The sequence below is a fragment of the Colletotrichum scovillei genome, assembly GCF_011075155.1.
Source record: "Colletotrichum scovillei strain TJNH1 chromosome Unknown Contig00010, whole genome shotgun sequence".
NCBI classification, from domain to species: Eukaryota; Fungi; Ascomycota; class Sordariomycetes; order Glomerellales; family Glomerellaceae; genus Colletotrichum; species Colletotrichum scovillei.
The window spans coordinates 2910581-2930154 of record NW_023336268.1 but is presented as its reverse complement, the minus strand read 5'-3'; the positions used below and the strand labels follow the sequence as shown (position 1 = coordinate 2930154).

The following is a 19574-nucleotide window of genomic DNA, read 5'->3' as shown; positions in this document are numbered from 1 at the left end:
TTGCAATGCGTAAAATTTGCCATCTCGGTGACTAGATAGCCCTACCAAACAAGTTCTCTTCTGTCAAATCCTGCGTCTCAACTGCAATAATGAGTACCTCCTTCCGCGACGTGGAGTTCCAGACCGTGGATGGGCTGACCCTCAGGGGCTGCTTCTATCCCGCACCTGGTCGTGGTCCTGCAGCCATCATTACTCCCGGGGTAAGAATCTCATATGAAACTCCCTACTCGTTTTTCAAAGGCGTTCCCCAGGTTGACACCCAGCTCCCGCCTAGTTCAACTGCGTAAAGGAGATGTTTGTGCCAGAGGTGGCCGAACAGTTCCAGCTTGCCGGAATCTCAGCACTCATTTACGACCCACGCAGCCTAGGCCTCAGCGATGGTCAGCCCCGGAACGAGATCGACCCGATGAAGCAGGTCTCAGATTACTCAGATGCGCTGACCTACCTTCGCGGCCTCCCCGAGGTCGATCCGGAGCAGATCTTCTTCTGGGGCCAGTCCTTTGCCGGCTGCGTCGCACTCTGTGCTGGCGCCCTCGACAAGCGCGCACGCATGGTCGTCTCCATCTGCCCACTGCTGGACTTTGAGCTCACGCCGCAAAAGTTCCCCCGCGTTCTCGCACGCAGCATGGCCGACCGCGAGTCCCGCGCCGCCGGCAACCCGCCAGTCTTTTTGCCTGTGCTGACCGAGGACGGCGTCAATCCCGCCGGCCTGGGTATCGGCGCCGACAAGGAGGAGTTTGATTACATGGTCAACGCCAAGAAGTACGGCGCCAGTCGCCACGAGAACAGAACGACGCTTCAGTCGTACTACAAGCTCATTATGTGGCAGCCCCATGGTATAATGAAGTACATGTACCAAACGCCCGTTCTCATGGTCATTCCCGAGCTGGACCAGATCTCGCCCCCAGACCAGCAATTTGATCTGTTCCACACGTTTCCAGGCCCGAAAAAGGCGCACGTGTCTATTGGCAAAGGACACCTTAATGTGCTCAGTGGTCCAGAGTTCCCCGAACTGATTAAGATGCAGGTGGACTTTATCAAGAATGTCTTGGCTGGAAAGGTAGATGAGTACGTGGGTGTTGGGCACGGAACGAGCAATGGCGAGACTAACGGTACTGGGTAAACGAGTACATACAAATTTTTTATCAAAGATCTGGTTTAAAACATGAATATAATGGTCGGTTTATTCGGTCGTTAAGATGAAGTACATTAAATAAGGTAAAGTAGTTACATATGTTTGCTCTGGAACTCAAGGATGAATTAAAAATCGTTGCAAAACTCGAGACTCTGAATCCGGAGTAGGTAGACTAGGAAATGGTTCAAATTTCTTCCACTAAACCTCAACCAAGGCGACCGCCGACTCAATCAAATCGCAAATCTCCTCACTCAGGTGTCGCGGGACTTCATGGCCATAACAATGCTCCAACACCGAAGCCCGTTCAGCACATGCCAGCTGTAGCACATCTTTACTATGAAGGTACCACGGATCACGCCGGCCAAATATGTGAACAGTAGGAATGTCCATTCTGACCTCATCTGATGTTGAATGGAACATTTGGTAGAATATTGCTGCGGTCGGCTGTTGACACGCCTCTTCGGTTTTGTCGAAGTCCTCATCGTCGTCGTCTTTGAGGTACCTGTCTGGGGTAATAAGATATGTAGGGACCTTGTTAGGACGATTGTACCGAGCAAGCACGCTACAGTCCATGTTGCAAGAGACGCCAAAGTAATCCCGCGTGTCAATCCCATACATCAGGCTGTGTGAGAAGGGCAAAGGGGAGCCGATGAGAATGGCAAATTTGAAGAGGGGTGGTGCTGACGGGTTTTCAAGCTGGTGGCGCAAGATCATCGACACCGCGACTGCGGCGCCCTTACGGCCAAGTTTGTTAGAATCAGAAACTCATATGAGACAGACGGAACGCTCCTAGTGAAACTCACCTGGCTGAACCCCATGATTCCTTCAAAAGGGCCCTTTTCGGCCATGATGGACTTGACGTGATGGTGGGCCGCGGTCACCGACTCAGTAGTCGGCGTTCTATACCAGCAAAGGTACGGGCCTGGATACACCTTGGCTATGGCCACCTCTGGCTTACAAGTGGTCGGGCCATCAACAAATGTGAAGTCGTAGTCCGATGGCAGCAAACTCCGAAAGGATTCTGTGAATTGAGTCAGTAGTGCTAATAGCGCGAGATAAGACAGCATGAAAATGACTCACCTGTCTGCGAGGCAAATATCTGGCTGTTGATGCCCATGCCATGGAGGCAAAGGATTCGGCACGGCATGTTGGATTATACAGATCACCTATTGGCTGCTGATTGCCACTGACCAACTATCCTGGGTGCTTGGGAATTTCGGATACTTAAATGCTTACCTCTTCGGGGGCTTTTTGGGTGTCTTTAAGGTTTGCACTTTGAGTGGTGGGATGGCAGCTATCTAGTCAGAAGGATGAACTAGAAGGATTCGGAGGCTTGAAACCACCACCGTACTTAGACGAATCCAGAAAGTCCCTGCCGCCATGAAGTCAAACGGGCTATCCCGACCGCACATTTCTTAGCCCTTTTTTTCGATTGGGCCCTTGACCCCAATTCAAGTGAGGGCTCTCTCATTCTTTCTTTCTTTCATCCATTTGTAGCTAAACGAGCACAGGCACGTATCCAAGACCGTGCGTTGCAAATGCGTTACTAGGACTCATCGCGACAGCAATTTAGAAAAATAGCAGGAGGTTTTGTCAAAATTAAGTAGAATCACAAATTGTATCTAATTTCATAGGGCAGTATTCTAGATCTTGAGGACAGCCTTTCCAATGTTCTTGCCGTAAAACATGCCCACAAATCCATCGGCTGCTTGATCCACGCCGTCCACGATAGTCGACTTGGAGGTGAAGCTACCATCATGAATCCACTTTGACACGTTCTGCATATGCTCCGCGCCATACTTGGGACCAATGTTTGGGTCAGTCACGATATAGCCAGCCATGGTGACTCGCTTCACGGTGATGTTGAAGATATTGGTAACTCCATAGCCCGTGTAAGGGCCTTGAACACGCGTGTACTGGCTGATGGCTCCGCAGGCGATGATTCGTCCATATGGGTTCATCTTTAATAGAGCCGCATCTAGCGTCTCACCGCCGACGTTGTCGTAAAAGATGTCGATTCCGTCGGGTGCAAGACGGGCGAGGCCCTCGTCGACCGTTTCCTTCTTGTAATTGAACACAGCGTCGAAGCCGAACTCACTCACAAGATAGTCGACCTTTTCGTCCGCGCCCACAGAGCCAATGACACGTAGACCCTCGCGCTTGGCGATCTGCCCGACTACATGGCCCACGGCGCCGGCTGCAGCGGAGACGTACAAGGTCTCGCCTTTTTTGGGCTTGCCTATCTCGTAGAGAGAGGCATAGGCGGCGAGCCCGGGCATCCCCAGGCCAGCAAGGAACGTGTCAAGTGGGAAATTGAACGGGTTCTCGATCAGGTGTGCCCATCCGGCCTGTAAGTCCTCGGCAGTGGCGACGGCGTACTGGCTGATTGGGAATTCCCCCCTGACTATGGCGCCTTCCGGGAATCCTTCATTTTTGGATCGAAGGATTTTGGCGAGGGCTGTGTTCGGGATGGGCTCATTGAGCTTGTAAGGGCCCATAACCGGCTTCTCAACCATGCGACCCTTCATGTACGGGTCGAATGAGACATATAGAACTTGTACCAAGATGGAACCTCCCAGCAATTCCTAAATCAACGTGTTAGCAAAACGCCAAAATTGTACTCGAATGGCCAAGCTGTCAATGACAGACGGCTGATATCCGTTGCGTGTGTGCATACCTGGTCAAGATTGAAGTCTCTGCTCTCCACAGCGATATCCTGCCCCGCCACCGTGGGTGTCTCGTGGACCTTCTTGAAGATCAATGACTTGTTTGCCACCATTTTGAAGATGTATGTTGTCTCTTTTGGATCTCTCTAGCCAACCGTGTAGTTCAGTCTTGACTCTGCTGACGAAACTCTGTTCACAAGAGGGCCTATTGATGTAGTCTTAGAAGGAAGAACTTGTGATCCGTCTATCCGTGATAGTGAAAAAAGACCCGATCAACCACCCGGGCCTGTCATGCTTGTTTGACAACTGCCTTTTTTGAGAAAGTGGCTGATGGACAAATCACTTGCATTCTATGCGATACCGCGGCGTAATGGGCCGATTGGACCAAAGTACTTATCAACTCGCCTGTGGCGGGCGCGGCCGAGCCGAATCATGTAGGCTAGATCTGACAGACGTAAAGCCACCCCCCACGCCCTATGTCATGTCAAAAGCATTCAGTCGTACCTTGCTTAGTGCTTCCATGGCTGCGCTTTTTTTGCGTCCAACATCTCGTTCATGGTTTTCAAATTCGGGTTGTATCACCATAGTTGTGAGTTGCATTGTGGGAATGTGCCTACATGTACATGAATTGACAGGGGTCTGGTGTCTTCATGCTGGATGTCAAAGGTTTCGGACAGGGGGTCGGACTGGAGCCGTCAACCTACTTGAGAGTTTCTTGACCATACGCGGGGTAATGCCGGTCAGATTATCTCCGTCAAGTCATTGTCGTCTTAGCTTGAGAATTGTAAAGTGCACATTCCTTAGGAAAATTATGAAGGAGACTTTTGTGAGTTTGAGAGACGGGAAGCCGGACTTGTATCTCGGTCAACGAGCAAATCCTTTAAGTGGAACAAGCTTGATCTCTTGCATCTAATTGGACTGACTACTCCGTAACGTGCGCGTCCGCGGCGTGATGTGCGCCTACGGAGGAACCACGCTATCAACAGACATAAGCCCAGAAGATGTACCTCCATCAAGTAAAGCGCTTACCCAGCGCCACATCTCTGCAGACGAAGGAGTCCGGCTGCCTAGTATTCTAGTGAATGCCTGTGGGATGATCAGCAGATATAAAAGTGAAGGTGCCAAATCTTGTCTGCCTCATAATCGGGTGACGAGTTTTAGCTCGCCTTCTTATGGTTGGGACGGATGCCGGACCATCCAGCAAAGGGTGGAAAAGGGCAACTTCAACCAGTCGAAGGTACATATTAAGTCAAACCCCCCACTTCCCGGCACCCCCCTGTTTCTGGCACCCACAAAAACGCGAAAATCCACCACAACGCAATGCCCACCCCCAACCTCCTTTTATCACAACATTTTCAATTCGAGTCCAAATGGGCTCATTTTTTGCACATACCTTCTTCTATATCTAATGCCTCAATATACCGAAGATCAGCTTCGTCAGGCTCTCGAGGACATCTCAAACGGCAGAGTCAAAGAGAGCCTCATTGGAGTATGGGATACCACGATCAACCCTCCAACTACGTCTCCAAGGTGGTCAGACTAGGAAAGTGGCTTTTGCTGACTGGCAGAGGCTGTCTCCTGACCAGGAGAAGCTGGCACAATGGGTTCGCATTCAGGCTTCGCTGGGCCTCGCACCAACGCACCAACAGGTGAAGGAATTCGCAGAGCGAGTTCTGGCTGCTGCTGGGGATACCAAACCATTAGGAAAAGGCTGGATCTATGCCTTCGTGAGAAGGAACCCTATCATTAAGGTTCAGAGAAGTCGTTCCATCGATTCTAGACGCGTTAATGGGGCATCTACTGAGGTCATTAGGAACTGGTTTAAGTTCCTTGCTATCCCTGAGATCAAGGACATCAAACCAGCCAACAGATATAATATGGATGAGACTGGCATCCTCGAGGGTCAGGGAGCTAATGGGTTAGTGCTGGGCATGGCTGAGACGACGTCTGTTCGCAAGAAACAACCTGGGTCGAGGGCATGGGTCTCTATCATTGAGTGTATCTCAGCCTTGGGTAGGGCACTTCGTCCTCTTATCATTTTCAAGGGAAGACGGTCCAACAACAGTGGTTTCCATTACATCTGGTTCCATACGATGGGTGGGAGTTTACAGCAACAGATAATGGCTGGACTACAGACTTAACTGCCATTGAATGGTTAGAGAAGGTGTTTATCCCACAGACTATGCCCGAGGCTGAGGGCGAGGCTCGACTGTTGATTGTGGATGGGCATGGGAGTCATACGACGACAGACTTCATGTGGAATTGCTATATTAACAATATCCATTTACTGTTCTTACCACCACACTCCTCTCATGTCCTCCAGCCACTTGACCAGTCTGTCTTCAGCCCTGTTAAGTCAGCCTATCGGAAGGAGCTCGGTTACTTGTCTCAATGGAACGACTCTACCATTATAGGTAAAAGGAACTTCCTGGACTGTTACCAGAAGGCTGACTTGCTGGTCTATCAGTCTCGAACATCAGAAGTGGTTGGAAGTGGACTGGTCTACACCCTGTAGCGATGGTTAAGCCCCTGATGAACCCTATGGTATTACCTGAGCCTTCTGCTAAGCCCACCACACCCAAACCAACCAGTCGGGGCAAAAGCGATGCCATAATGGTCAACAAACTACCCCTGTTGAGCCATGGGATTCTGCTTCCTCTGCAGTGGTCTGGTCGACACCCAGGAAGCTGGCAGAGCTCAGCGGTCAACTGCACTTATACACCCAACTCGACAATGATACCAGCACTCAACGGCTGCTGTTCAGGAAGGTGAAAAAAGGCTTCACAGAGCAGGCCTGGCAACTGGCAGCTGCCCAGCAGCAGCTGGCTCACCTGAGGGCTCAAGTTACCAACGCTGCAGTTAGGAAGAGGAAGACTGTTCAGATCGATCCCAACACGAAGTTTGCGAACATCAGGGATATCCATCGGGCTCAAATCGAAGCGGGTGAAAAGGAGGTTATTACGGCTGAATCCAGCGACTCTGAATGCCCTAGTGAGGCTGGCAGTTGTATTGTAGTGGGTGTGGTTGAGGATCAATAGTTAATAGTAATGAGGAGGTTGGGTTGTGATCCCATCGTTTTTGTGGGTGCCAGAAACAGGGGGGTGCCAGGAAGTGGGGGGTTTGACTTACCTTAAATAACCTCGTATACGACATGAGCAATACCGAGATACAGCCTGGGGAAGCTAGTCCAGCCCCTGTCACAGAGGGCCAGGGAAGCCGAGACCAGGCGGGGAACCACCCGAACAGGCAGTTCAGGCTCCGCAACTCTTGTGACCGCTGTCAGGATACGAAGCTCAAGTGCTCTCAGGAAAAGCCGGCGTGTCGACGGTGTGCCCGACTTGGTCTCCCGTGCGTATACTCTCCGATCCGCCGGCTCGGCCGGCCTCGCAAGCATTCTTCCCATCAGCTAGAAGACTCGACTCAACAACAGCAGCAGCAACCCCTACAGCAACGGCAACCGCCGCCGCCTCCGTCATCGTCAGCAGTAACATCTTCGGGTGTCGCAGGTGCGAGAGGAGGCGGCCAGGATGAGAACCACGAAGGCGAGGCTGCGAGTATGGGACAAAGCCATGGTGGACAAGCGACATCTATCCCTTTGCATAAAGTTACAACCCCAGCTTTCCACGAGACAATTTCGCCCTTCACAGATGCCTTCCTCGACGCCATGTCTGGCGTTAACGATGACGGGGCTAGCACGATAGTGATCCCTAGCGCTCTGCATCAGCCAGTGTCAGACAGCAATCATCAGTTTGGCGTGGTGATGGACACACTGTTTACGACTGACCCGGCATCTTCGGAGTCTCTCGCCGCCGTCAGTTTGACCGAGACGACGTTTGAGGATCTCCAGAACTGGGCTACCGAACCAAGTCATTACAATACCCCAGTGGACCAACTCGAGCAGTTTGGAAGTGAAGCTCTTACTGGCGCGACTAAACGCCCTTCGACTTCCACCATGAATATGTCTGAAAGTGGCGCGGCTGCGGCGGTGGCAGCAGTGTCCGACATGTTTGGCCCTGAAGAAACATCAATGCACTTTCACGCACAGCCTCTCCCCGTTTCCACATCGGCATTGACCTCATCCTCTCTTATGTGCAGCAACGACTGTTACCGCTGTCTCAGCCAACAGCTCGCTGGTCTAAATAGCCTCACCAACTCCTCGGTCACCCCAAATGTCGACACGATTCTGCAAATTGACCGGAATATGCAGGCGCTCACAAAGGGACTCCTTAATTGCCCACATTGCCTAGCAAATGACAGCAGCTTACTACTACTTTCCATCATCATGGACCAGGCGACCCGACTATTGGATTGCTTCATCGAGAAATTCAAGCCCAATGTGGCCGTCGTAGATCATCAAAGCTCCATCCGAGGCGGGTCAAGTGGTCCGAACAGGAATACCGCCGGGGATAGCAATATCGGCGCGGCGTATCAAAGCAACCACCGCAGCCAGCCCTCCGCGAGCGGAGTCGGACTGGGGAAGCTTTACATACCAGCGCCGGGGGGGACGATGGCGGCGCCCTCTCGCAAACAGTCATTGATACATACGACAGAGTTGCGGATAGGCGACTACGAGGTCTTAGACGAAGACTTGAAGTTGACGTTTCTAAAGCGGCTTGTTCGCCACCGCTTGAAGATACTGGTTGGGATGTTGACAGACCTCCAAAATACTACCGGAGGACATATGAAAGAGATGCAGTGCAGCGCGACTCTCGGGATGTTAAGAGGGGTCATGGAGCGGGTCGAGCGCCTGCGAGGGAAAATGTCGATCAAGTGGTGATTGTGATGATCATGGTAAAAGTCCAACATGTATTTTGTATTGTTGATCTTATAAAGCGAACATTGATAGAAGCGTCTTTCTTTTTGAAGCGGCCATCCAACGTATGCGTCCTCGCCCCTTGAAAGCTTATCGGCGAAAAGATTAGACATGAAAAAAGTCCACACAATTACAGACATATTTACATGTAACCGAAATGACATTCTGATTTTTTTAACATCACGCCGTGTTGTATCAGCCTAAACCTAGACACTAGTCACCTGACCGTACGCGATAATGTCATCGCAGTACCAAATTCTATCTACGTTATTTATCCAAGAGTATTTTTAAAAGGTCTCTTTGAACTAGGATCGCAGAGTAACTACAAGTTCAATCCTTTGGCTCTTTTCTGAAATACAAAGCAATCCACTATATTGTAACTCGATACCTACTTACTTGCCCTATGGCTGTGAAATATATCAGTGGATTCATCAGTTGAACAAAGACCTCAGTGACTATCAGAACCTTACTGAAACAAGAGACAGAGAGATCATGATCGCATTGCCCCATTCTTTTGACAGCCTCATCCCTACTAACATGGATTAGGCATCCGCTAACGCCTGACTTGCAATCTCGGGTGGCGTTAGCGCGCTCCTAGCCACGATCCTCGGCCCCAACTTAGCGAGCGGGCTTGGGCTCAGAATATCAAAAACAGACACGTCGCATCGTAGCTCCTTGAAGATCCAATTGCGCACCTCGACCGCCTTGAGCGAGTCGACACCAAAGCTGTAAAGCGGCCTCTCCTCATCGATATCGTCCGGACTGGCCGTCATGGCCGCCGCGAGGTTAGCCTTGAGAGCGCCGAGGACGACCATAACAGCCTCTTTCAATGTCTTCGCCCGGCCTAACTCGTCTCCGAGTCTCTCCGCGTTCGCGCCGTTGGGGTCTGCACTAGCGGCAGACGACCCAGTTCGCGCGATGCGGTGCTCAAACTTGCGGTCTTGTGGCCACGCTGCGCGACCGTCGCGCTTCACATCATCCGTGATGCCGACGAGGAGCTGCTCCGGCAGATCCCCGGCACTCTGGCGGAGGACGGCTTCGATGACGGCCTGCATCTCGTCGTCCGTCACCCTCGCCGACTCCCAGTGGCCGTATTTTCTGAGGTAATCGTCGGCCGTAGACGTCGCATTGAAATGGCTCGCGTCCGTCACCAGCCCAACGTTCAGCGTCGTCGCCGCTAGACCCAAGGACCGACGGTGAAGCGCGATGGCGTCCTCGTACGCGTTGCCCGCGCAGTAATTAGCCTGTCCGCTGTTCCCGATGATGCCGGACATGGAGGACAGAAGAATGAAGAAGTCGAGGTCTGTGGGCACCGTGGAGTGGAGATTCCACGTCCCCACAATCTTGGGACGCGTCGCGGTGTTCCATTTCTCGATGGTCATGTTCTGCAAGATGGAGTCTTGAAGGACCATGGCGCATTGGATCACGCCTCGAAGCCTTCGTCCGCTCGTTTCACATCTTCGTATCGCATCTTCAACTTCTGAGCGCATTGTGACGTCGCATTTGGGAGTGTCAACCTCGCAGCCGAGATCACGGATGTCCCGGATGGCGTCTTCTTGCCTAGCGTTCACGACGCCAGATCGCGATAGAAGGACCAAGTGCCGAGCGCCATGAAGAGCCATGTTCTTCGCGATAGTCAGGCCGAGAGCACCTAGGCCACCGGAGATAAGGTAACTTGCGTCGGCATCCAACTGGGGCGGAGCCGGCGGTCGCGGTAAAACCGGCACCACTGCTTTTTTCCCAAGCTCGATGACAATGTTACCCTGCTCGACTGTAGTCGAGGATAAGATGTCGCTCAGGTCTTTCACGGCGCGTACACTAGTCACAAGAGACCGTTCTTTCACAAGTCCGGACCGCAAGAATCCGAACGCCATGGCGAGTAGCCGGGAGCGCCTCTCACGGGGGAGCTGTCTGACATCGACAGACGAGATGGAGGCGTTGCGCTCGAACACAACGGCGCTGATGTCCTGGGGACGAGCCCTATCGGTGCCGATGCGTACGAACCGCCCCCAGGAAGCAATGGTCTTCGTGGCGGAGTACAAGGATGTGCCCGACGCAGCGCTGATGACAATGTCGACACCGTGCCCGGAAGTAAGCTTCATGGCGGTCTTCGAGACGATGTCACCGTCCTCTGCTCGGATGATATGGCTATGGGGAATGCTGTATTCGGCCACCAGCTCTGATGCCGTCTCATCGTCATTGGCCGTGATAAAGACCGCTGCCGCACCCAGTTGCGTCGCAATCTGAAGGGCAGCAAGTCCAACGGCATCATGCACGGCGTGGATTAGAACGGTCTCGCCTGCTGCAAGACGACCAACTTCCACGATGGCGTGGTAGGCCGTCATGAAGCTCAACGGTAGAGAAACGGCGAGCTCAGACTTGACATCATCCGGAACCTTCTGGACCAGGCTGAAGTGCTGTCTGATATGTGTCTTGAGTGCGCTTTCATCAACCAACACGACGACTTTATCACCAATTTTGAGGTTCGGGACCTCGGTACCAAGACGGACCACACGTCCCAGAGCCTCCGTCGCCATTGTTGTACCAAACTGGCCTGACGATCGAGTAAGTTCAGAGCCGTTGATGCATACGTGGCTGGTCTGGATCTCAATCTCCTCGTCGTTGAGAGGTTCGCTCTGGGTTGTGTCCGCGATCCAGACACCGGACCCAGCGACGTCAAACTTCAAAGGATTTAGGTCTCCAGGCTCGCCAGTCGCCCACAATCCGCCTGGAACCGACTTCAGCTGACCAGAACGCAACGCCAGTTCGTGGTCAGAGGGCAAGTCTGCCACGGCCCGGGGAATTAGAAGCCTGCCTCCGGACTCGAGAAACTCCATCTCGTTATTCTTCCCTTTGTATAGGTCTTTCCTGCTAAGGCTCAACACCTCCATTGCCAAGCTTGTCTGTTCTTCAGGGCCGAGTTCCGAAGTCATAGAGAGATCTAGATGTGGGAGCACGATTTGCGGCACCTCGGTTCGAATAGTGCGCAACAAGCCGGTGGTAGGGGAGAAGGCCAGCGACGCCTCACTTCTGTCGGCGATGCCGCCGTTCGTCAGCCATAGAAGGTACTTGGCGCCGAAAACCAAGGATCGGAGCTCGTCCAGGTCTTGGGCACTTAGGTTGATTGTCCAAGGCTCATCGAACTCGAGAAGGGAGATAAAGATCTCGGATCCCGAAGTGGCGGCCTCGGAGAGGAGACAGCTCTTGACCGTGACCCCTGAGCTCTCCAATTTCCGTTTCAAGACCTCTTGGACTTTCAAAGCTGCTATCGAAGGTGAGGGCCGGACAATCAAGTTGATCTCGGAGAGGACTAGCTTCTTCTGGACCTTCGTCGAGCAAACCACTGCGTTGTTGAAGTCGATATCAACCGGGGCGAAGCCGGCGCCACTGAGATAGTCGGCGGCAGACACCTTGTCTCCAACTAAAGCGACTCGACCACCGGGGTGTAGAAGGGACTTGATGTGAGACAGCCTAATGTTCCCACCACCATCGGGCAACTGTCGACTGTCCCCGATGACGATGTCGAACATACCCAGCTCCTCAACAAGCTGATCAGACGAATCCTCTACCAGCGCTTCAGGCGATGGCACGTATATAACGTCGGAACCATTGGGCAGCGGATATTGCGTCACTGCAAGCTGGGAAAGCAATTGATTTGCAAGCTCTTGAGACGGTGCAGCAAACTTGATCTCAGCGGCGCGGAGACCTCGCTCCTCTCGAGGTGCGAAGATGGTTGCCAAAGATTGCAGTTCATGGTTCTTCTCGGCATGAAGGACAAGAAGCCTCAAATCCGCCTCTTTATAGGTAAGAAGTTCCAAGTACGCAGCCAAGTCACGGTTGCTCAGACCAGTGAAACGGTCCTGACATCCACCTGCACGGAGGACTTGTGATGCTACCTTGCCCGCAAGCGCATCGATGTCTTCCTTCCACTCAAGCCGGCCGACCCTCTTTGGCGTTTGAGAGAAGGGCGATGAGGAGCTCTCAGACTTGTCGTCAGTGGATGATACCTGACGGACCACCATGTTCTGCATGACGATCTTGGGTCCCGACCAACTCTCATCCGAGATGACGATATCGCCACATGCCTCTCTGGAGTTGGTCTTCCTCGCCTTTGAGAACCCGACGTACTTGGATCCCGCACCAGAAGGCTGGTCCATCGCGATAAAGATGGTTTCGACCGTCACCGGAATGGATGCTTCATCCATGGGATTCCCTTCAAAAAGGGCGATAAAGATGAGATGGAAAATTGCGTCGAGCGTTGCCGGGTGAATATGGTGCGGGAATTCGACGCCCTGCGGCATCGTAGACTTGGTGTCTGGGATAGACACAGTCGCAAGACCTGTTTGCTCACCCGGCAGTATGGCGGCGTTAACAACGTTGGTGAACAAGGGCCCGTAGTCCATGCCGATAGACCTCAGCTGGTCGTAGAAGGCTGCGACGTCAAGCTTCCTGGAGGCACGCTTCTTCAAGTCCTCGAAGCTCTCTGCTCGGGCTTGCCATTCCTCAATGTCCAAACCTGTGTCCTCGTAGATAGTGACGACAGTACCGGATGAGTGTTTCTGCCAGGTCCCGCCAGGTGGGATGGAAAAGATGGTCCAGTGATACTTTTCAGGGAACATTTCGTCTGGTCGCATGCTCAAGTGAGTCTCGACGGCATCATCATTGGGGACCACCAAGCCTCTCTCGAAGCTGACCTGGCCCAACTCGACGCCCCTGATCTTCTTTGTTTCATTCGAGTTATTCTCCGCGATTTCCAGGGCGGCTTCGAGGACCATAATCAGCATGCCGGCAGCCGGGTATAGGACTGTGCCAGTGATAACATGGCCACCCATCCACGGCTGCTCCTCCAAGCGTAAGGGGGTTCGCCACCTGGGCTCGAAGGGGTTCTGGTTAGGAACTTCGATGCCTAGGAGATCTCTCCTGGACCTCTTTTGCTTTCTGACTGCGAGACTCTCGGGTGCCTCGTGCCAGAAGCGTTTGCTGTGTTGCCAAGGGTACGGCGGCAAGTTGGCCAAAGACCGGGCGCTCCGGTGGTCAGGGTCCTCGTTGACCTTCAGCAGGTCGACATTATGCCCAGTGGCCCATAGTAGACCCGCAGCCTCGAGCGAGGTAGACATAGCGTTCTTCTTTCTCTTGAGCATGGAAGTGTATGTCAGGTCCAATGAGAGCTTCGAATTGACGGCCTTCATGATCTGGTCCAGCGGTCCTTGAAGCGTTCCCGCAGGGCCAATCTCAACGAAACCGGTCCATCGCACCGGGACCTTCCTCTGTCTCCGTGCGGTGTTGGCTCCCTCCACAAGAGCGGAGTGAGTGAGCAATGCCTCCACGGCACCCTTGAAAAGTACGGGTGAGACCATGTTCTTGACCCAGTAGGCAGCACTCAGCTGTGACGGGCTCGCCAAGACCTCCTCCGTGACCGAAGAGAACATTGGCGCTGCGAACTGATCCTTCAGCTCCAGCTCACCCATGGATGCCAGAAAGTCGTCCGCGATGACCTCCATGTGTGCCGAGTGGTACGCCATCTTCACACGAAGCTTCCTCGCGAACTTACCCCTTTGCTGAAGCACAGCCTCAAGTTTGCCGATAGCGTCCTCATCGCCCGAGATGGTTACGCTCGAGGGACTGTTGATGCAGGCCACCGTAGCGATCTGTTCAGGGGAAGAGAACTCCTCCACGACTGACTGCGCCTCTTCGGCGGTCAGGCCTGCAGCTAACATGGTGCCCCGGCGACCTCCGAGACGGCGCTGGATCTCCTCAACGTAGAGACCGCGGAAGTAGGCAATTTTAATGGCGCTGGCATGGGATATTCCGCCTGCAGCATAAGCAGCCGCTGTTTGTACACACATGTCAGCATAAAGTCGTATTATCATCCAGCGTTGGATACTTCTTACCAATCTCACCACTTGAATGCCCAACAGTACCTTTCGCCGTCAAGCCCCAGTGACCAAGTAAGTCGACCAGGGCAACCTGCATCACGGTGCAGATGGGCTGGCAGAACTCAGGGATGTCCAATCTGGAGCCATCCTCATCACACAGTAGCTCGATCGCGTTCCACTTGCATCCGAGTGCGTCAAGATACCCCTGTGATCTGAGAACGCTCTCCTTGAATGTAAGAACATCAAGCAACTCCCTCCCCATGGTCGCCCATTGCGCACCTTGCCCAGTGAACACAAAAGCCAGCGTCCCGTTCTTTGCTGAGCGTTTCAGTATCGTCGGCGCCGCGGAAACACCGCTCGTGAGATCGTCTACAGTCGACGCGACCGCGAAGCTGCGGAATGGGTGTTTGGTGCGCCTGGCTGCCAGAGTGTAGGCCATGTCGTGAACGAAGCTGCCCTCCCGGTGCTGAGACTCCGCCGCGAACTGGGCGTATGCACTAGAGAGCCTCTTGATCCCGGCCTGGTCGTGCGCTGAGAGAGCGAGGACCTTGGGGCGTACGTGGATGCTTCCTAGCTGTTTACTTCCGTCCCGATGATTGCGCACGTCACTGATTCCGCTGTCTCCGCTCCCGGATGAAGTAGATGTCCCTCCGTCGACCGACACGGCCGTCTGGTGGTTACCAACCAAATTGCGCGACTCCAGATAGTGATGAGCGTCATCCAGGATGACGTGGGCATTGGCGCCCCCGAATCCGAACGAGTTGATGCTCGCCCGGCGGAGGCCCGAGACTGGCCATGGCATCGTCTCGAGTGGCAAGGCAAGACCCCATTCATCGAGTCGGAGCTTCGGGTTTAACGTCTCGAAACCGGCGTTGGCTGGTATATACCCCTTTTCCACAGCCAGGACCGCCTTGACAACGCCAGCTAGGCCGGCACTACCTTCGGTATGGCCGATATTGGTTTTGACGCTGCCTACGTGTAGGGGAGTTCGGGTTCCTCTTCTAGAGGGGCCAAATACGGCTCCAACGGCGCCCAATTCCAAAGGGTCCTGTGTGTCGAGGGAGGACTCGTTAGTAATTCTCCCAGGTTATGTGATGCGACCAAGAAAAATTGGAATGAACTAACTCCGAGGGGTGTTCCTGTGCCATGGGCCTCAAAATAGCCCGTGTCGTCATACGAGAGCCCCGCGGTAGCATACGTAGACCGTATCAGCGCAGCTTGCGCGTCGCTGCTGGGCATTGTGATTCCAGGTGTGTGACCGTCCTGGTTAACACCGGTGCCCCTGACCACAGCTCGAATAGTGTCGCCATCGACAAGAGCATCCTTTAGGCGCTTGACAACGATTGTGGTGATGGCTTCGCCTCGTGCATAGCCGTTCGCCTGGGCATCAAATGAGTGGCTGATACCGTCAGGGCTCAACATGTGCATTGAAGATAGCTGAGAGATGAAATTCGGATGGAGAATCATATTGGCACCACCAACCAACGCCTATCCAGATGGTCAACAAGTCATTCATCATCACAGAATACCGTACCTATTGATCGTTGATCGGTTCTGGGAAGTGAGTTGGGATACGGGGGTCTTGACCGTACCTGTCGCGACTCTCCCGTTCGGAGAGATTGGCAAGCCAGATGGAACGCGTATAAACTGGATGAACAAGCAGTGTCCAACGCGAGACTAGCGCCATGCAGATCGAAGAACCATGAAATGCGGTTTGCCAACATAGCCCGGCTAGTTCCGGAAGCAGCATTTTGTGGGAGGTTGTAGATATCGGTTTGTGAGACCAGTTCATAGTCGTTTGTCATCACACCGACGTAGACTGATGTGTCGCTACCGGCCAGTTTTTCCATGGGAATGCCGGCTAGATCGCGACTGTCAGCAACTGTATCCTTCTCTTCAATCGTCTCTAATGATAAATGCTTACCGTTTTCGAACCCTTCATAGGCTACTTCCAGCAGTTTCCTTTGCATTGGGTCCTAAGACACCTTGTCAGATGATCATTGAGTGAATGCATCAAGAGCAGGGCATTTACCATGCCGGCGGCCTCCTTGGCCGTAATAGAGAAGAATGGAGCATCAAGAACAGCTGGGTCCTCGTCGAGGAAGAAACCACTGTCAGGCTGGATCTACAGATGCATCATATCAGTGACCGCAATCTTTAAGAGGCGGAACGCCGAAGTGATCTGATCTTTCCACTTACAGCTCCCTTTCTTTCGTGACTAGGATGTCGCCATGCTTCAGCATTGAAACGGTCGTTGGGAACCTCTCCGTGGCCCTTTCTGGCGTTGTTGAGAAGTTCCCAAAAGCTTTCCGGGGTGGAGACGCTTCCTGGAAAACGACAGGCCATGCCTATGATGGCAATTGGCTCCAAGGCGTCCGCACCATCGACCCTGCCTACGACGTTGTTCTGCGCCATCTCCGGATCTCGTACACGGCCTGCGTTGAGGCTTCCACCTGCGATAGGATAAAATGCAGAGAGTGTATTTCTTCTATAGGACTATACAAGTCGCGTGAGCAAGATCGGGGGCTGCGGTCTATCCAGTCTGAAATCAACGATGGAAGTGTCTATGGCCAAGTTGCAGAGGAAGTGTCCTATTAGTGTAGCACTCCAAAGGCTTTTGGATCGCAGAAATTAACACTATATATCTGGATACCGTACTTTGGCAAAGGCAACATTCCCGAATCGTGTATGATAAGCTTACCAATCCCAAATGTGTCGGCGCGCATACGCGCTATGCTTACAGGCGGCTTTCTTGAAAGTGAAATGCCCCGAGACACTAAGAGAGAACCAAAGAAACCCCCGACCAGCAGAAAAGTCTGGTCCGAAATCCATCAGATTCGGAACTCTTAACCAGGTCGCTTTGACATGGAATCAATTTCAGGGTTACTTTCTGGGCGCGTACCTTTCACTGTTTGTCTACCTCGTTTTCACATGCATCGTTACGGCATTGAGTACTAAAGACTCACGTCGGTACTAACCCCTTCATGCCTTCAATATGGTTGTATGTTTTGTGGTTTCATAAGGATTGGGTACGAAACACGTGTAATTTTAGTCTGACGTACTTTTCTTTTATGAGGGTAATTACCTTTGCATAATTTTGAAATAGAATAGAATCATAGAGAGTCTAGAGTCGAACGAACTGACGTCAACTAGCAACTGTTGGAGTACTTTGACTGCTTTCTTCTTTCTCAATGACGTCCCCCATACGCTATATTAGATCTGTTTGTAGATATTCTCATAAGTTAGGCGGAAGTTTGCAAAGGGGGCATCGTTCGCTTAGCAAAACCTTCAAAAAAGTGAGATAGAATGAGCTTTTTATTGAATTTCCTCCCAGTTACTTGCCTTGAGGATTGAATGGGTTTCGTAGACTACCAGTAGTTCTTTCCTATGAAATGAGCTTAGTCGAGTGGTCTTCCGACCATCATTTGCCTTGTATCATCTTAATCAAGGTATCTCCAGATGCACATATTGGATCTTTTTGAACCAATCTCCTTCCATAATCGCAAAGATTTGCAAAGTCGTAAGAATGGCGTCATCGCTACATCCTCTCAACAAGCGGCGGCAACCAAGCTATAAAAGCTCAACCCATCGACTCCAAAAACTTGAGTACCTTCTTGATGTTTTTCTCATCTATAGGCCTTGGATCTATTGCTCTTGGCGTTACTTCTCAGTCGATTCATGGGCTTTTCCAGTACACATGACAATTTCGTCTCTATGACTCACCACTATGGACAAAATTCAATAAACACATTCGAGCCAATGCATCCTAAACCATGCCAGAAAATCGGCACCAACTCTGGATGTCTTGCCGATATCCTTCCCACGCCCCTAACAAAAACAACCTATGGTTGAGGGGCTCTGAAGATAATGCTTACATATCTTCGCATCCTTTCTTTGACACATGTCCCGCGTATCAAAGCTATTGACGGAAGCACTGTGTACCTTTGACACCAAGGCACCGTCTATTTGCCCAGGACAGCCTTCAGAATGCTGAAAGGAAGAATCGCGTCCTGCTCTCCCCGATTGTTTGCCGAGACAGGATATGCATAGAATGGCGTACACCAAAACATCCACGCAAAAACCCAGACGTAACCAAACACCTTGGTGTACCATGTGTCATGGGCTGAAGCCGGCGCCACCTGCCTCCAAACGTACTGGAAGACGTCCTCGAGGACGAAACCAAGTGCCTGTACGAGGAAGAACCAAGGAGACCCGGTGCGAGAGACTGGGATTCCCGAGGCTACATCGCCCGTAGCGTGCTGGAAGGTGGACATGGTGAAGGTGAGGACCACGACAGCGTAGCGTGCGAGGAGAGTTCCCCGGGGCAGGCGAAGGACGTCCTTGGCAATCCAGTTGGCTGGAGAGTTGATGCGCTTTCGAACGGACTGGTGCCAGAAGACACTAGGGCGAAGGTCAGTGATACTTCTTTCGAAATAGAGATGGTACCTTTTTAGAGGCGGAATAAATAACTTACCCCCAATAACGGCGCAGTGTGAAGGCCTCGAAGATGGAGTTGAACGGCGGTCGCCACCACTCGACGCCAGATAGGCCGGTCGCGACACAGATGATACCCGGGATGTCGAAGAAGAGGATAAGAACCAGGTAATTGACAAGCCAGAACGAAAACGAGGTGAACGTCCGCATGATAGCTTCCTCTAGTGTCAGCTGCGACAGCCGCCGCAGCAGCGGAATCTTCTCGTCAGCGAAGACGGATTGCATGGCTGCCGGATCATTGAACGAAGTCATGGCATCCAGGATCAGATAGACAACCACCACCCTGATGGCAGCGTTGCGGATGTACTTTGCCTTCGACGGCACGTATTTGGGATCCTTCTTGTCAAAAGGCCCAAGATTCGGCACCTCAAAGGGAGTTCCGCTACAGCGGTACGAAGAGGCGGCGTAAATTCCGAAGCCTAAGCGGTTCCAGAAAGTCGCGCGCTCACGCCACGGCTTCGTCTCCCTCTTTTCCATGGCCTTGGGCTGCGGGCCGCCATATTCAAAGTCCCAGTTGCTAAGAAGTGCAACATCCCAGTATTGAAGAAATGTCAGCCAGGCGTCTGAGGCACCAAAGCTCATGTGAAAGC

The 19574-nt window shown here is 52.5% G+C and overlaps 6 protein-coding genes across 6 annotated transcripts; 2 read left to right on the top strand and 4 right to left on the bottom strand.

Moving 5' to 3' along the window:
- Positions 1–89: 89 nt before the first annotated feature.
- On the top strand, positions 90–1123 carry HER10_EVM0001559 (DltD domain-containing protein; the record flags this gene model as incomplete). Its single annotated transcript, XM_035471303.1, has 2 exons — positions 90–200; positions 275–1123. The coding sequence occupies 2 exons, from the start codon at positions 90–92 to the stop codon at positions 1121–1123; spliced, it is 960 nt and encodes a 319-aa protein (XP_035327614.1).
- Positions 1124–1177: 54 nt separating this feature from the next.
- Positions 1178–2345, bottom strand: HER10_EVM0000089 (uncharacterized protein). Its single transcript, XM_035469884.1, has 3 exons — positions 2216–2345; positions 1939–2156; positions 1178–1870 (listed from the first exon to the last, which is right to left on the bottom strand). Exons 1-3 carry the CDS (start codon positions 2280–2282, stop codon positions 1334–1336), a joined length of 822 nt encoding a protein of 273 aa, XP_035327484.1. The 5' UTR covers positions 2283–2345; the 3' UTR covers positions 1178–1333.
- A 423-nt stretch (positions 2346–2768) lies between these two features.
- Positions 2769–3960, bottom strand: HER10_EVM0004759 (menadione-induced protein-4). Its single transcript, XM_035474392.1, has 2 exons — positions 3813–3960; positions 2769–3720 (listed from the first exon to the last, which is right to left on the bottom strand). Exons 1-2 carry the CDS (start codon positions 3912–3914, stop codon positions 2779–2781), a joined length of 1044 nt encoding a protein of 347 aa, XP_035327927.1. The 5' UTR covers positions 3915–3960; the 3' UTR covers positions 2769–2778.
- Positions 3961–6952: 2992 nt separating this feature from the next.
- HER10_EVM0013096 (uncharacterized protein) lies at positions 6953–8578 on the top strand (the record flags this gene model as incomplete). The annotated part of the gene is made up of 1 exon (XM_035482464.1): positions 6953–8578. One exon carries the CDS (start codon positions 6953–6955, stop codon positions 8576–8578), a length of 1626 nt encoding a protein of 541 aa, XP_035328669.1.
- Positions 8579–9156: 578 nt separating this feature from the next.
- Positions 9157–16460, bottom strand: HER10_EVM0005077 (PKSN polyketide synthase for alternapyrone biosynthesis protein; the record flags this gene model as incomplete). The annotated part of the gene is made up of 6 exons (XM_035474702.1): positions 9157–14444; positions 14506–15538; positions 15616–15642; positions 15679–15978; positions 16083–16351; positions 16415–16460. The coding sequence occupies 6 exons, from the start codon at positions 16458–16460 to the stop codon at positions 9157–9159; spliced, it is 6963 nt and encodes a 2320-aa protein (XP_035327958.1).
- A 1992-nt stretch (positions 16461–18452) lies between these two features.
- HER10_EVM0007667 (tat pathway signal sequence) lies at positions 18453–19566 on the bottom strand (the record flags this gene model as incomplete). Its single annotated transcript, XM_035477216.1, has 2 exons — positions 18453–18891; positions 18965–19566. The coding sequence occupies 2 exons, from the start codon at positions 19564–19566 to the stop codon at positions 18453–18455; spliced, it is 1041 nt and encodes a 346-aa protein (XP_035328196.1).
- Between the last annotated feature and the right edge of the window lie 8 nt (positions 19567–19574).